This window comes from Hyaena hyaena, unplaced genomic scaffold (genome assembly GCF_003009895.1).
Source record: "Hyaena hyaena isolate Hyena2069 unplaced genomic scaffold, ASM300989v1 scaffold_506, whole genome shotgun sequence".
Lineage (NCBI taxonomy): Eukaryota > Metazoa > Chordata > Mammalia > Carnivora > Hyaenidae > Hyaena > Hyaena hyaena.
Window position 1 is genome coordinate 1,093,694 of NW_024081138.1, and position 15,576 is coordinate 1,109,269.

General features: G+C 51.4%; 1 protein-coding gene and 1 long non-coding RNA gene across 2 annotated transcripts; both read left to right on the forward strand.

Annotated features, from left to right (window-relative positions):
* Positions 1-1,231: 1,231 nt before the first annotated feature.
* On the forward strand, positions 1,232-1,852 carry LOC120247188. The gene is made up of 2 exons (XR_005532235.1): positions 1,232-1,294; positions 1,410-1,852. It is a non-coding gene; the product is annotated as an uncharacterized LOC120247188 (long non-coding RNA).
* A 2,729-nt stretch (positions 1,853-4,581) lies between these two features.
* Positions 4,582-15,362, forward strand: GPR83 (G protein-coupled receptor 83). Its single transcript, XM_039254983.1, has 4 exons — positions 4,582-4,965; positions 9,147-9,272; positions 11,530-11,663; positions 14,738-15,362. The coding sequence occupies exons 1-4, from the start codon at positions 4,582-4,584 to the stop codon at positions 15,360-15,362; spliced, it is 1,269 nt and encodes a 422-aa protein (XP_039110914.1).
* The last annotated feature ends 214 nt before the right edge of the window (positions 15,363-15,576 follow it).

Consider the following 15,576-nt stretch of genomic DNA (forward strand, 5'->3'; position numbering starts at 1 on the left):
TTGAGAGACAGAGAAAGACCGAGCATGAACGGGGAGGGGCAGAAAGAGAGGGAGTCACAGATTCTGATATGTCAGCACAGAGCCCGATGTGGGGCTCAAACTCATTGTGAGATCATGACCTGAGCCACAGTGGGACGCTTAACCGACTGAGCCACCCAGGTGCCCCGCCCACTCCACCATCTATAAAACTTTCTATGTAAAAGTGCAGAGTAAGTTCAAACAACTTACAGAAGTATTTGGAGCCACAAACTGTAAGTTAGACTTCCTTTTACTTGTCCTAAATATATCATTTTAACCTGTGGCTCCAATGTACTCGAACTTGGAAACCAATTCCAAGTGTAACATGTCCACACACACGGTGTTTCTATTGCACTGAAAATATTGTAAGCCATACTTTATATGTCAAGTCTACTGGATTCATTTTTTAATATATATTTTAGAGAGAGAGAGAGACCAGGGTAGAAGGGCAGAGGGAGACAGAGAGAGAGAGGGAGGGAGGGAAGGAGGGAGATTGAGACAGGGGGATAGGGAGGGAGGGAGGTAGAGAGAGAGAGAGAGAGAATGAGAGAGAGAGAGAGAGAGAGAGAAAGACTCTTAAGCAGGCTCCACACTTAGTGCAGAGCCTAGCTTAAGGCTCAATCCCATGACCCTGGGATCATGACCTGAGCTGAAATCAAGAGTTGGACACTCAATCAACTGAGCCACCCAGGCACCCCTAGTTGATTCATTTGTAACTAAAGGATGATGACATCCAACCTTTGCCATTAAAATAGATCAACTGTGAGTGACTGTCATTGCCTGGCAGGATGCGAATTGTTCTTTCTTCCCCTCTGCCATGATGATTGGCACCAGAGAAGATTTGTGGGCGTGGTGAGTTTTTAACTCAAGTAGGACCATTTCAGGAGCTAATGTTGGTGTCAAAGGAGCAATTGCTTGCAGCTCCAGGGATAAGGGATATTGATGTGGCGAGGCTCTCAATTCTACATTAGTATTCTATAATTACATTATTATTCTATAATTCCATATTATTATTCTATAATTCTTTGTCTTGTGAATACTTGTGAGGTGATTTTCTTTTTGTTTCAAGTCCACTTGAAAGAGTTAAACTCTCTGCTGCTCCTCAGTATGTTTAATACATGTGACTATAATTAGAGACAAAAATATAATTACTATTTGGCACATCCTGACTATGCACAGTATCCTTGATTTTATTCAGAATGCACACAAGGAGGGAGCTGCCTCATTCTGTAAGAGCAGCTTTGTGTCTTCCCAAATCTTCTTCATAATAGCAACGGTAACGTTACAGAACCTTTAAACCCTCTGAGGAAAGCACTTTTTCAAAAACTTAGTTTTGGTCTTGCTGTGGGGTGGGTGGGGGGATGTACTTAAGCACTGGCCTGTTCCTGCAGCTGAGGATAAACCAGGGACAGGAGAGCTGAATGCCTGGGGAAGAGGGAAAGGAAGTGAGTCTCGACTCTGTGCCTAACCTTGGGTATTGTGAGTACTCTCTACCTCTTCAAGGCCCACCAGTCCAGCTGCCAACTACCCGCACCGATATTTATTTGCCTCCTTGACAGGCCGGAAGTGCACGAGAATCATCACACCCCTGGGAACAGCTTCAACCAGTGATCGACAGGAGTTGGTGGGTAGATATCCGGCTCTTGTCCGTTGGTTTGGACAGCTGACATGTATTCCTGACGCTGGTGCTCCCGCCAGGATCACGCTCCCGTCACTCACAGCGGTAGCTGGCCTGACAATACTCTCTTTATTGGCCACCTTCTGTGCTTGTCTCACTTTTCCACCCCACTCCTGGTGTTTGCCTTCACTTCCCAAATAAGCCCTTGCACTGGAATCTTTGTCTCTGGATTTGCTTCTGTGGAAAGCTAAAAATGAACATGTCACCTTGTCTTTTAGGGCCAAGGTTTCAGGCATCTGGCACAAACACCCTCACATCTCCAAGGCGAGCACTGGGAACAAGGAATCAAAGTGAAGGCATTAGCTAGGTGCTCCAGAGTGGCGTGCCTGTCACAGAGCACCAAGCAGGGCACTTGAAAGACTGTGCTTCGAGGGGCACTGCCTACCCTTGATTTCTTTCTCTGTGCTTGATACTAACTAGCCTTACTCTGTTCTCTAGATTCCTGTCACGTTCGGGCCTTGCCTCTCTGAGGTGGCGCCATGTAATCTTAGTAGAACATCGAGTCCACCCAAGCTCTTGAGTTAATGCTTCCAGAAGGCTCTTTGGTTTTTTTTCTAGAGCTAACTACCTTACTTCATCTGCCCGGCCACCTTGTCCTTTCTCCTAGGACCAGTCATATAATCCCCTATTCCAACCACCTAACCCTGTAGGAGCTACCAGATCCAGCAGCCAAACTGAAGGACATGTGCTCACCATCCTCTCCCCTAGACATAGCTGCTCCAAGAGTGAATGTGACATGCAAACTGGAAGTAAGAGTGGACTCACTGGAACTTGCTAATAGAACGTAGGCTAAACGCTCCAGGAGGAGTCGAGGTCAAAGAAGGATCCTTTGTGGGTTTTTGTGGCTGACGTCACACTGAAAACGTGGCAATCAGCCTTGCTTCCTCCCTCCACTCGCTCGTGCCCTTGCCAGCACCGTGACTGAGGTCTTGCCTCCACTCCTGGGCCACCTGAACCACCTCTCTCCTAGGAAGTCACTAGAGCTTCTTCCTAAAATGCAGACCTGACCTTGTCAGTCTTGCACCAAGAGCCCTTCTGAGAATTCCCAGTGTCGTCAGGAAATCATTCAGGTCTTTATGAGGTTTTCAAAACCGATGAGGGCCTGCTGCCTTGCTCTCCAGCCCTCTCTGTCCACTCGTCCCCTTGCACACCACACCCTGCACTCCCACGGTTGCTGAATGTGCCACATTCATATTCACCTCTGGGCCTTTGCATGTACCATGGTTCCTTCCTTATGGAATCCTCCATCTTCTTCCCTCTGCCTCCTCCTCTGTGACCTGTCTCTTACTGGTCCCTTAGGACTGAGCCCAAGTATCACTTTTCTGGAAGACTTCCCAGACTCCCGCCCACCTCAATAAGAGCACCTGTATTTTACTATGATGACACTTCAACCATCTTCTACCTGCTTAGTCGTAGGAGAGCTTGAGCTGTGTACCTGGAGTTTGAAGGGGTAAAGAAGCTGATATCTAACTTTTCCTGGAAAAGTTCCAAAGTGAGAGATGGGAAGGGCCCATTTTCCAGGGTTTGGGTGGGACAGAGGAGCAGGCTTTCCCCTGGGCCAAGTGGACTTTCAGAAGGTTATTTGATGGAGTCCCAGCCCAAAGGCCCTGCTCACTCAGCAGGGTGAGGAGACAAAATAAAGAGTCTACCATTTATCATTTGAATGGAGGTGAGGTCAGTTACAAGCAGTCAACCAATTACTGCATATCTAGTGCCAGAGAGCAAGGTGGTCAGACACGCATACAGGGGGCTCTGAAAACGCCACACGCAGGAAAAGGAAAGCTTTTCCCCAAGGCCAGAAAAGTTAGGTAACTTGCCCAAGATTTCATAGCTAGGAATGACAAAGCTGTGATATGATCCTGACTCCACAGGATGGGGGGCAGTGTGTGACCGGGTGCGGGTGGCTGTGAGAGACTTCACAGCAGAATGAAGACGGGTGAGATATCAAGATTTCCTGTTAAGGAGGCAGAGAACAAAAAGCGTGGGTGTAATATCCCTTACTAGCGTTTCAAAACCTACTTACCTCCTTTGAGTCTCTGATCCTGTCAGAAGAGTGTCCTGCTTTGAAGATTTTCTTTGGAAAAGCAAGCTCCCCCCGCCCCACCCCACCCCACACTGTTTCAATAAATGTATGGAAACAAAACCTCCAGCAAGTCCGAAGTGGGGTTAGTGAGTGGGGCTTGGAGAAGCCCTAACATCTATTGCATTGCTCGCCTCGTCCCCAGAACTGCCGGACCGGGGTTCGCCGCAGGGCTGAAGCGGTGCCCGGGCTGGCGCTCAGACGGAAACAGCTGGAATGCACCCCCGTCTCCGCGCAGGGCGCAGCCAGGAGCGGGCGGACCCCGCTCGCCGACGTGCCCCCCGCCGATCCCAACGCCCCGTCTTCCGCCCGCCCGCCTGCTCCCTTGACAGTAACGGGGCTGGGGCGGGGTGGAGGGGCGAGTGTGATTTAGGGAAAGCGCTGGGAAGCCGGGCGGAGTTTCGCTCCCGGCGTGGCCGCGGGCGGAGCGCGCGCGGGGGGGACAGCGGCTCGGAAGCCGGGCGGAGTTGCCGCGCCGGCGTGGGAGCGGGCGGGCCCGCGGGGCGCCTCAAAGCCAGGGGGCGAGCGCGCGCCGGGGACAGCGCCTGGGGAGCCCCGCCGAGTTGCGTTCCCGCAGGGGCGGCCGGCCGGCCGGGAGCGGGCGCGCGTCACCGCCGCCGGAGCCCGAGCCCGAGCGGGAGCCCGAGCGGGAGCCCGAGCCGGGGCCGCGGCGCCGCCCGGGAGGCGGAGGCGCCCGCTCGCTCGCTCCGGGCGGGCGCCGCGCCGGCGAAGTGCGGCTGGCGGCCCCGCGCGCTCCGCTCCCGGCGGGCGTGGGCGCGGGCGCGGGCGCGGGGGCTGCCGCGGGATGGGCCCGCGCGGCGCGCTGCTCTGCCTGCTCCCCCTCGTGCGGGCCGCCGAGCGCCCCGAGGGCCGGGCCGACGAGCCTGGCCTGGAGGCGGCCCTGGCCATGCCCAACGCCTCGCACTTCTTCTGGAGCAACTACACCTTCTCCGACTGGCAGAACTTTGTGGGCCGGAGGCGCTACGGGGCTGAGTCCCAGAACCCCACGGTGAAAGCCCTGCTCATCGTGGCTTACTCCTTCATCATTGTCTTCTCGCTCTTCGGCAACGTGCTGGTGTGTCATGTCATCTTCAAGAACCAGCGAATGCACTCGGCCACCAGCCTCTTCATCGTCAACCTGGCGGTCGCCGACATCATGATCACGCTGCTCAACACGCCCTTCACCTTGGTGAGGCCCCGGCCCCCGGCCTGCCGTGGCGGGCTCGGCTCTCCTTCCCCCCCTCCAACCGCCCCCTCGCCCTGCCCTCCGCTCCCCTCCCGCCCCCACCCCCACCCCACCAAGGCCCCTCGCCTCGGTCCGCGGAGTTCTCCTCCTCCACTCTCCCTGGGTCCCTTTCCAGCTCCTTCCCCTCTGCCCTCTTCGCTCACCTCTCCACTCTCTCCAGTTCGTAGACTTTTTGTGTCTTCTTCTTTTTCCCCCTCTCTGTGACTGTCGTTATGTCTGTTCCTCCGTCTGGGGGTCTATACTCCTCTTTCCCTCCCTCCCTTCTGTCCTTCTTCCTTCTCTCTTTCTCTTCCCTTCGCTGTCTCTGTCTCATCGCCTTTGAGCACGAGCTTCTGCAGCTGGGGGCGGTGGGGCCCATGATTGGAGTGTCTGCCGTCCACCGGGAGCAAATGACCATTTACGACTTCATGGCCGTGCACGTGGGCCTGTTGGATAATCAAGCAGTAAATCGAAGCCTCTGTAAATGTTGGCAGAGATTGTTAGGTCACCCGCCCCCGCCCCCCGAAATCCAGTCCATTAAATGCCGCCCCCACCCTAGGAGACTGCTTTGTGCCACGGCTGGTATATCAATTGCTAATCGTTAGTGGAAACGTAAGTGCGTTTTCCTAGACCACTTACTTAAATTGTGTTTCTCTTTTGTGGTTTGATAGTGAGGCTGTGTAGGCAGTGTGTGTTGGGGAAGACATGAGAATGAGGTGGGCTTGGAGCCCAGGAAGAGGCTGGGGGCACTTGCACTCGGTGGCAGATATGGCTCCCAAGCCCTGGCTGCTCAGCATTTAGTGGTGTCATTTCTGTCCCTCTGTGACTTGGGAGCGTGGTGCTCATGGTGGTTTGGGACTGTGAGGGCTATGACTGAGCAATCTAGTGACAGTGATCCTTTATGTTTCTGCAGCATGAGTGTTATGTTTTTTTCACTTTATGGAATAACCTTATTGTTATCTGAGTTATTAACAAAGCAGTGTCTGTTAGTACCTCGCTCTCTGTCTGTCTCTCTCTCTCACATATACACACTCAACCAGAAATAATAGACAAGCCAAAAGAAGAGGGTGAACTCCCACAAATCCATCCACCTATGTGCAAGTCCTTTCAAACCTCACATTTTAAAACTGCATTCTACCTTTGTCCTCACTTATGAGAATATTCCCTTTTGCAGATGAGGAAACTAAGGCACGGAGAAGTTCAATCCCCTGTCCAGGGTCACTTAGCTACGAGTGGGCAGAGCCAGGATGAGAATGACTCAAGTCACGGGTCTGTCTACTAAGCCACCAGCCCTTGGGGTGGCGGGTGAGGAGGGCTCTTGGACCACGCTAAGCTTCCACTGTTCCGAAGCATGGATTTTTCCTGCTCTCCTGTCAGTTGATTTCTAACTGATTCATGGCTTCTCAGAATCCTCGAGCCGAGGACAAAAGGGCTTCCAAATACCATGCCCCCATTCTCCCCGCCCCCCACCCCCCAGCCCCAACCCACCACCACCTGTTACCTTGCAGCATGAGATGGTGTACCTCTGGCTCCCCCTGGCTGCCCCTGCCCTTGGGTTCTGTGCGCGCCAGGGCTGGGCTGATACACCCAGGGTGAGCGCTGGCCCCTGTGCTGCTGCCCAGAGCACTACACAAAATTAAATCTTCTGCCGGCACAGGAGGCTGGGGGATTGGGGAGAGAAGCCATGAGCCCCAGGCTAGGCTGTGGCCGGGGCCTGACAAGTCCTGCCTTAGGTGGTCTCCTGCAAGAGAAGAAGTATCAGGGTCCTGAGAACCCAGCCCTTCTCTAAGCACGCTTGGCCTTGAACCTGACCCGTATAACTACCCCAGTCTAAATTCCTGTAAGAGCTTACAAGGTGCTGGCAAGCTGGGATAATGAAAGGGTAGGGAGGAGGATCTTCTGAAGCCCCCAGCCAACCTCTCTGACTAGGTAAGGCATCCTGTCTTCCAGCTACTTGGTGACAATATTCTTTCTCCCTGGTCCCCTTTCCTGTCCACTTTACACGTGACACTGAGCATCAAGTCCAGCCCTGGTCATTGAGAGAAAAGCAAACAGTTACTCACAGTAACCACGGCAGAGAATGTGTAGAGTGCCGTGGAGCCCCGAGGAGAGAATCCTTTATTCTGTCCTGCCTGAGTCCCATGGGAGGGTCAGAGGAGACTGTGCAAAGAACACGACATGTCAAAGGGCCTGGAAGAGCAGGAATTTCCCAGGGGGAGATGAACGCTCGATGTAGAGGGACCTGGAGAACAAAGGCAAAGGGCATCACGGTCATGGTGTGTTGAGGGAATGTTGAGAGGCTTGATGCAGCTGCAGCGGTGACGTGGAAGGGACAGGGGTGGGGGGTGGGCACAAGCGCAGGGGGGCCAGAGAGGAAGGCTGGGGCCAGCTTGTGAAGGGGCCTGGAATCTCCTAAGGCATCTGGCTCCGTCTGAGGGCCAGGATGATTCTAAGCAGGAAGGTGACAGTAATCTGATTTTTGGTTCAGAAAAATACCAGCGAAGGCTGAATGACAAGACGACAAGCCTGGAGGACAAGGGTGGCAGCTAGGAGACTTGTGAAGGTCCAGGTGAGAAATGAGGGCCACGGCCTTGGGAGGAACCTGAAAACCATGTACAGGGAGCACTGGTTGACTTTGTAATGGACTGAATGTGGGAGGCGAGCAGTCGGGGGAGCTAAGGATCTCTGTCGTGTTACTGGCCTGCTCAAAAGCCTCATAGGGCTGCTACCTGCCAGCCCCACCGAGAATAAAGCTGTGGCCCTAGTGACATGATCCAGCCAGCCCCGTCCTTCCCGACTCTCTTCCACCCCACTCCTCCTCTTTCCTCAAATAGGTCCTGGGATTTCTGACTCAGCGCCCAGCCTTTCTTCTTACTGCCGCAAGTGCAAACGCTGCTTACTCTTTAAAGCTCATCTCGAATGCCTCATGTGTCATAATGAGGGTAATTGAGTGCTTAGTTACTATTGTTCAAGGCACTGCTGCACCTGCTCGTATCGTCTCTCCTCTGACTTTCCTGACAACCATACGATGACAGTTAGCTGCCGTTTTACAGATGGGGTAGTGGTGCTTGTGGGGCCTAAGTGCCTCGCCCTGGGTGACAGCTGTAAGAGGCACGCACTCTGCTGTAAACCACTACATGATCTTCTTTCTGTCGGATGCACTTGCTCTAGATCTTTCTCTATCAGTTTTCACCTCCACCTCAGCCCACTCCATTCCCACCTCGCAGCCCTGAAGCCCTCCGTCTGGGCTTCTGTGGGCACTGAGTACTACCTTTCTTGCATCCTGAGACACCTGAGTCCTCCACCCAGACCGGAAGCTCCTTGTTCAGAATCAGTGCTTGATGTTTCTTGAACGTGGGCATCATTCACAGGAGCTGCCCAGTCACTGAATGAGTGAGCACATAGCCATGGACGGTGTGGGGCCCAGGCCCGCTCCCAGGGCCCCACACCCCCACACTGTCCTACAGTTTGCCATTCTCTCACTCTGCTCCCCCTCCCACTCCTCCAGGCCCCTCAGGCCCCTTCCCAGATGACGTGGCAAGGCCTGCTTCATCAGCATTAGAGAGCACAGCCTACACGCTATGTTGTGATTTTTCACATGTGTCTCCCCCATTAGTCTGAACTTGTGTGGACTAAGAATGGATTTTATTATTACCATAAAAATAGCTACTATTTATTTCTAAGAATATCTTTACCAATCTGCCAGACGTTGTGTTCCACCCTTTATAGACTTTTTAAAACCTTGATCTGTACAATAAGCCCATAAGGTAGAGATTTTTAAGCCTTCCTTTTTTTTGCAAATGAGGAAACTGAGGTTCAGGGAAATGACACCCCTTGCCCAAGATCACATAGCTTGAAACTGGTAGAGGTGAGAAGCCCAACTGGAAGGCCCATGTTGGCCCACGCCCTCCTGGCACCTAACAAGGCGTGGCCCCAGCATAAGCTCAGGTTTGTGAAATCGATGATTGACAGTGAGTCCTGCTGGGGAAAATCACGCGTGGCCCACAGTTTAGTCATGTGGAATGGAAGAAGAGAGGAGCCGAAAGAAGCCTCCCAAGGGATACTCCTCAGAGGCCGCAGGCAGGGGGTGAGGGGTTAGGGTCAAGGACCTGTTTGTCTTCTGACCTCTGCGGGTTGGTTTCCAGGTCCGCTTTGTGAACAGCACATGGGTGTTCGGGAAAGGCATGTGCCACGTCAGCCGCTTTGCCCAGTACTGCTCCCTGCATGTCTCAGCACTGACGTTGACGGCCATTGCCGTTGACCGCCACCAGGTGAGGGCACCTACCCCCAACACCCCGTCCTTCCCCCTCGGGCTTTGCTTTCCAGGGAGCTGCAGGGGCCCTCGAGACAGCATTTTAGCACTGTTTTCAATAAGTGTATCTGTCTTCTTTTATTGGCCAATATGAGCACTTAGATTAGGCATTTTAAAACCTTTGTGCTAAGTGCTACATCAAGTTATTCCCAGTTTGTTGTTCAAACAAAGACTTGTTGCTTATATTTTGTGCCTCAGAAATTAATGAGCTTGTTTTGGGGGTAGAAAAGCAAACCTGAAACTCACAGGTGCAAAGAGATTGGCAGATCGTTGCAGGTCAGAGACAAGGGAGATGGATACTCCCTAGCCCAAGTTGTTGAGGAGGAAAACAAGCTAGGGTGCCATGTGGCAGGCGCACGCAGCCGCTGCCCTGCCCACCAGATGCACACGGTGGATGTAGTAAAGGAAACCAAAGAGGACTCTGTCCAGGAAGAGGATGGCTCCCTGGCAAGGACCTTGCATGTGCTAACTCCGCAAATCCGTGTGGGTATACTTAGATCGGTGCCGAATCAAGGAATGGAAGCTCAGAAAAGTGCATGGGTAGCTTTCCCAAGATCACATGCCCAGTGAATGTTGAGGCCAGGATTAGCACTGAGGTCTGTCTGGCGTCAAACCTCAGCGCTGATCACGAGACCACCCTACTCTGGGAAGACTCAAGGTGGCCGATATCATAAGGGCCAGCAGGACAAAGAGAGGAAGAATTTATTCTGAGGAGCCGCAAGAGGTGCAAAGGAGAGGAGGCCTTAAAGATGCGCATTCAAAGATGCAGCTCAGTATGAGAAAGAATTTTCTAGCAGAACGAAGCTGCCTGGGAAGGTAATGAGTTTCATTTCCCCGGCCATTTTTAAGTAAGGTCTGGATGACACTTGATAGGGATGTTGTAGAGAGGACGTTCGTTATCTGGTAGGGAATTGGGCTTGGCAAACTTTGAGATGTCTTTAGCCCCGAAATTCCATCATTTTGGCATTTATATTGCAGATGCTCTGGGCAAAGTCTGAAAAGGCTGCCTACGAATGTTTTCTGCCTTTTCTTCACCTTCCCCCTAGTTCAACAAGAGGGACTCTGGAGTACCTTTCCCTGGCCTGTGCTTGCCCCCACTTAACACACCCTAACCGACACTTGCTCCTTGGGCCAAAGGTGGGTCTGAGGAACAAGGGGGTAGGTCTTGCCAACATCGATCACGTTGCCGTGACATAAACCCCAAAATGGGGCCTTTTCCCAAACCAGTGAAATCTTTGACTGATGTCTGGGGCCTCTGACCCAGCCTTTCACTTCCTTCAGCAACCCGAACAACGAGGGAGTGTGAGGGGCAAATATGGCAAAATCCAGAAGAGGGCTGTGCTGAGCAGCTTCTAAAGTCTAGTCACTTCCTCCCATAAAATCTTGAAAGAGCCTGGAGAAAAATTTGCGAGGACACAACCAGAATGTCCGCTGTATCCTGGGATGACATCCTTAGGTGGTGGCAGCTCTTTAGGACCTCTCTCCCTGACCCCAGATTCACCTGTCTCAGAATGCCTTTTTCAAGAAATAATGATCCTAATCTTAAAATGGGGGTGCCCATAAGTTCCCAAATCCTTATTGAAACCTTTTAGCAGAACGGATTGTCAAACTGTAGTAATTCCAAAATGCTTTTCAGCTCAAAGCCTGTAACCCAGGCTTTACTATAGCCGTGGGAAAGCTGGACCCCACAATTTAGCAATAGCCTTTGTAAACAGTGTTGTGAACCCCCAAATAAATGTCAGTGCAACTTCCCATGACAAGGAGACAGAGACTCCTCTCTCCAGGCTTGTCACCTCATATCCTCTCAGAGCCCTCCATAAGCTAAAGGATCTAAGCTAGCATCATAGGGGGACGTGATGACATCCCAAGGTGGAGGCTGACTGTGACTTGTCCCTCTTCTGGCCTTGTGGGTGTCATGTAAGCAGACCTCCTGCTTCACCCCTCCACCACGCCCTCACCGCACTCTGGTTCCGTCACATATAACCTGCAAGAGGCATCTGAGCTGCCTGGAGTGTCTGAGTCCAGACGACACCTTCTTGTTACCTCTGGAGGTGCACGGTGGGGTGGTGCAGCTCAGGGGCTTAATACTGAAGGAAGGGGTGCTTGTTTATAAATAGGACCGACCTGCCTTAGTGCGGCACGTGAGCTCCGTCACTGAGATTTGATCAGCCTCCAAACTTCTTCAGCCAGTGAAGCACAACTTGCTTGTTTTCCAGGTCATTATGCATCCGTTAAAACCCCGGATCTCGATCACAAAAGGTGTCATCTACATCACGGTCATCTGGACCATGGCTACGTTCTTTTCACTCCCACATGCCATCTGCCAGAAATTATTTACCTTCAAGTACAGGTGAGTTAACTAGTAAGGAGCAGCCCGGGGACTCAGAGGATCTTGACAGAGGGAAGTCTGAGCCCCCTCTGAGCCTGAGTTACTAGTACCTGCTGCACCCACCCGTTCTCTCTGTCCCCCATTCTCTTGCTTCCGAGCCTGGGGCCTAACTGTGGCATTTTTTCTGCTTTTCCTCATCTTTTCCCCTCAGCAACTTCAGCTTCCTCCTTATGCTCCACCCAGTTTTTCTGCAAGGTCAAGGCAAGAGCCAACAGCTTCTTTCACTGGAGACATGTACTCACACAGACTAAGAATCAAAGTCTCCCAGACCTTGTTTAAAATGGCGATGTTTAAATTCTCCCGCACAACGTATAAATAAAACATGCATGCGTCTGTGTGTCTGAGGCAGGATGCTCTATCTTTTACCTCCCATTGAGGTTTCTTTGTCCTGTGTTCTCACAGAACAAGAATTTCTTTCAAAGGACTCAGTTTTTTAAACTGAGTAAACCCTTGTGTGTGCTAACTGGGTCACTGAAGGTGATCTCCCCAGCTAGACTGTGAGGTTGGGCAGAGCCTGCCCATTTCTGATTTTGCTACCATGGTGTCCCTAGCACCTGACTCACTACTTCCATATAATGAGCCCTTAATACATAAAGAATGAATGAATGAACAAATGAATGAGTGCACTTAGAGCGATTTTCATCAGTTCATACTTGTTTTAGATGAGGTTCCTCAGAAATAGGACCTCAGATGCAGATCGTGCTTGTGAGTTTTTAAGGAAGTGCTCCCAGGAGGGATGGATAAGGGAGTGAGCAGGCAGGATAGCAAGAGACCAAGGGAGGGTGCACTTTTGCATGGAGTAGGGTGGAGTAGGGTGGAGGGATGTCAGGGGAAGCTACAGCCAGCAGCGCAGGGGGCTATAGAGCAAAGACAACACAGAGTTTGTTCAGCATTGAGGCCAGGGAGCTGGGCTGTCATATTCTGGGCTCCCTGCAGAAATCAAAAACTCCCAGCCACTTTGGGTCTTAGCAGATCTATAGGAAATGACTTTAGTGATCCTAAGACAGTGCTTGGCGCTACAAGATCACAGGTGCCGGCTGCTTCTTGGGGGTTGGCCGGGAGCTAGCAGCCTGGCACTCCAGACCAGTAAAGGGGATATGAGGGAATCTAGGGGGTGCAGTGCTCGCGTGTCCTACGGTAACCGTGTGCTGCTCCGCCTGAAACCAACACTTCAAAACACACATTCCTGTGACGTAAGCAGGGTCAGGAGAACAAGCTCTGAAGGCTGATTACAACTACAGTTGACCCTGAACAACACTAGTTTGGACTGTGTGGGTCCACTTCTATGTGGATTTTTTTCAATTAATATGGTACAATACTGTAACTATTTTCTCTTCCTTATGGTTTTAATAACATCTTCTTTTCCTTAGCTTACTTTATTGTAAGAATACAGTATATAATACATATACAAAATATGTGTTCATCAACTATTCATGTTATAGATATGACATCCTGTCAATAGTAGGCTATTAGTAAATTTGGGGGTAGTCAAAAGTCAAAATGGGTTTTCAGCGGTGCAGGGGGAAATGCCCCTAACCTGTATGTTGCTCAAGGGTCAAGTGTAATTTATAAAATCTCCCCCTCCCCATATTCTATGATATAGAAACGAATCACATACCCAAATTTCCTAGCACTCAGACTCCCATCTGCCTTCAAACATGGGGAGCTATTTTTTTTCTGCCAACAAAAGCAAAGAGAATTCTCTTTCTTTCAGTAGTGATGGCCATCAGCACATATAACAAGTGCAACAAGCCACATAGTGTGATGAAAAACAGCCATTTGGAGTTGCTGCCTAGACATTTTACAGTATGACAACCCTGTTCACACCCACAGTCTGGGCATTTAGACTGGGACTCAAGGTTAGGACTCCACAAGTTCCCACCTTGCTTTTCCTGGTCACCTTTTAAAATGACCACTCAGAGGGACACCTGTGTGACTCAGTTAAGCATCCAACTCTTGATTTTGGCTCAGGTCATGATCCCAGCCCTGCATCAGGCTCTGTGCTGAGCGTGGAATCTGCTTAAGCCTGCCCCTCCCTCTCTCTCCCTCCCTCCCCCACCTTCCCCTCTCCCTTGCTCATACTCTATTTCTCTCTCTCAAAAATAAATAAATAAATAAAATAAGATAAAATGACCACTTAGAGTTGAGACTGAAAAATTAGCGACTGCACCCTCACCACCTTATAAATAATAGGTGCTTGCAACCCTTGCTTGCTCATGACCTGGGACAGGGGGCTGCCCTTCCCCTCAGCTCCTTGCATCTCCATTCTGGACTCTGTAAGTAATAAATCCTGTGACTTGACTTCCTTTGTATGAGTGTATTGAAACTGAGCCTTCAATCAAAATGACCCCAGGGTTTCACTTCCCCAAAGGAGGAGCTTGGACACCAAGTGAGGTACCAGCCAGTGCTGTGTGGGTGGCTTGTGCCCCCTCATTCAGGGGGTCCTAGTCTGCAGAGTCTCAACACACCAGCTCTAGGGTTTCTTCCAGTAGGACTGGGTACATCCCATAGAAGATAAATACCTGTTACATGAACGGCTGAAGGTATGCTAGTTCAGGCTTTGCCACTCACATTCTCAAGGCCCATCATCTCTTTGCCCCATTCCTTAGTTCCCCTCTGGAATGGGAGCAGGTAGTCAAATGAGGAATTCCAAGATTTCCCAAGTACATTGTGCTCTCGGTATGAGTTAGTTCTAAGACTAGGAATGCCAGTGTTGTATTCATTCATTGAACAAATATTTACTGGGTCTCTGTTACAGGCTAGGAATAACATAAGGTTAAAAGAACACAAAGCAACAGGTGTTTTCCTTATCCTTATAAAACCCCCCAATCTAGTGGGAGAGCCAGAACTGTAGTCAAATAATTACACTACAGCAAAATAATGGATGTGCCTAGAGCCTAACAGAGAGAAAGGCTAGTGCCTCTTGGGATGAGGCCTTTCCACACTAATGGCACACCTTCCTCTCTCTTCACCTCTCTCTGCCTCCCTCTGTCTGTATCTCTGTTTCTCTCTCTCCCTATCTCCCCCGTCACCAGTGAGGACGTTGTCCGCTCCCTGTGCCTGCCAGACTTCCCTGAGCCAGCTGACCTCTTCTGGAAGTACCTGGACTTGGCTACCTTCATCCTGCTTTATATCCTGCCCCTCCTCATTATCTCCGTGGCCTACGCCCGTGTGGCCAAGAAGCTGTGGTTGTGCAACACAATCGGCGATGTGACCACAGAGCAGTACCTGGCCCTGCGGCGCAAGAAGAAGAAGACCATCAAGATGCTGATGCTCGTGGTGGTCCTCTTTGCCCTCTGCTGGTTCCCCCTCAACTGCTATGTCCTCCTCCTGTCCAGCAAGGTCATCCACACCAACAATGCCCTCTACTTCGCCTTCCACTGGTTTGCCATGAGCAGCACTTGCTACAATCCCTTCATCTATTGCTGGCTCAATGAGAACTTCAGGGTCGAGCTGAAGGCGTTACTGAGCATGTGCCAGAGGCTGCCCAAGCCCCAGGAGGAAAGGCCACCTTCCCCAATCCCTTCCTTCAGGGTAGCTTGGACAGAGAAGACCAGTGGCCGGAGGGCTCCACTAGCCAACAACCTTCTGCCCTCCTCCCAACTCCAGTCTGGAAAGACAGACCTGTCTTCTGTGGAGCCCATTGTGGCAGTGAGTTAGAGGAGGGTGAGAAGAGGAAGGGGGAGGGCTCTCTCTCCAGCTGAGGTTGGGAAAGGGCCTGAGGACGGAGACTGGGGAAAAAGCCTGTCCTTTCACCCATGACCCTAACAGTGCTAAAAACAAGGTCCTACAGAAGCCATGGGAATCTTGATTTCCTAGGAAACTCTGTCTAGCCTCCTACCCCATTTGGTGTGAAAACTAAAAGGCAACTACC

Bases quoted from the DNA above. Each gene is read 5' to 3' on its own strand.
- GPR83 (XM_039254983.1), top strand. From the start codon at position 4,582: ATGGGCCCGCGCGGCGCGCTGCTCTGCCTGCTCCCCCTCGTGCGGGCC. The intron at 9,273-11,529 runs GTGAGGGCACCT...CTTGTTTTCCAG, and splicing joins TTGCCGTTGACCGCCACCAG to GTCATTATGCATCCGTTAAA. The intron at 11,664-14,737 runs GTGAGTTAACTA...CCCCGTCACCAG, and splicing joins TTATTTACCTTCAAGTACAG to TGAGGACGTTGTCCGCTCCC.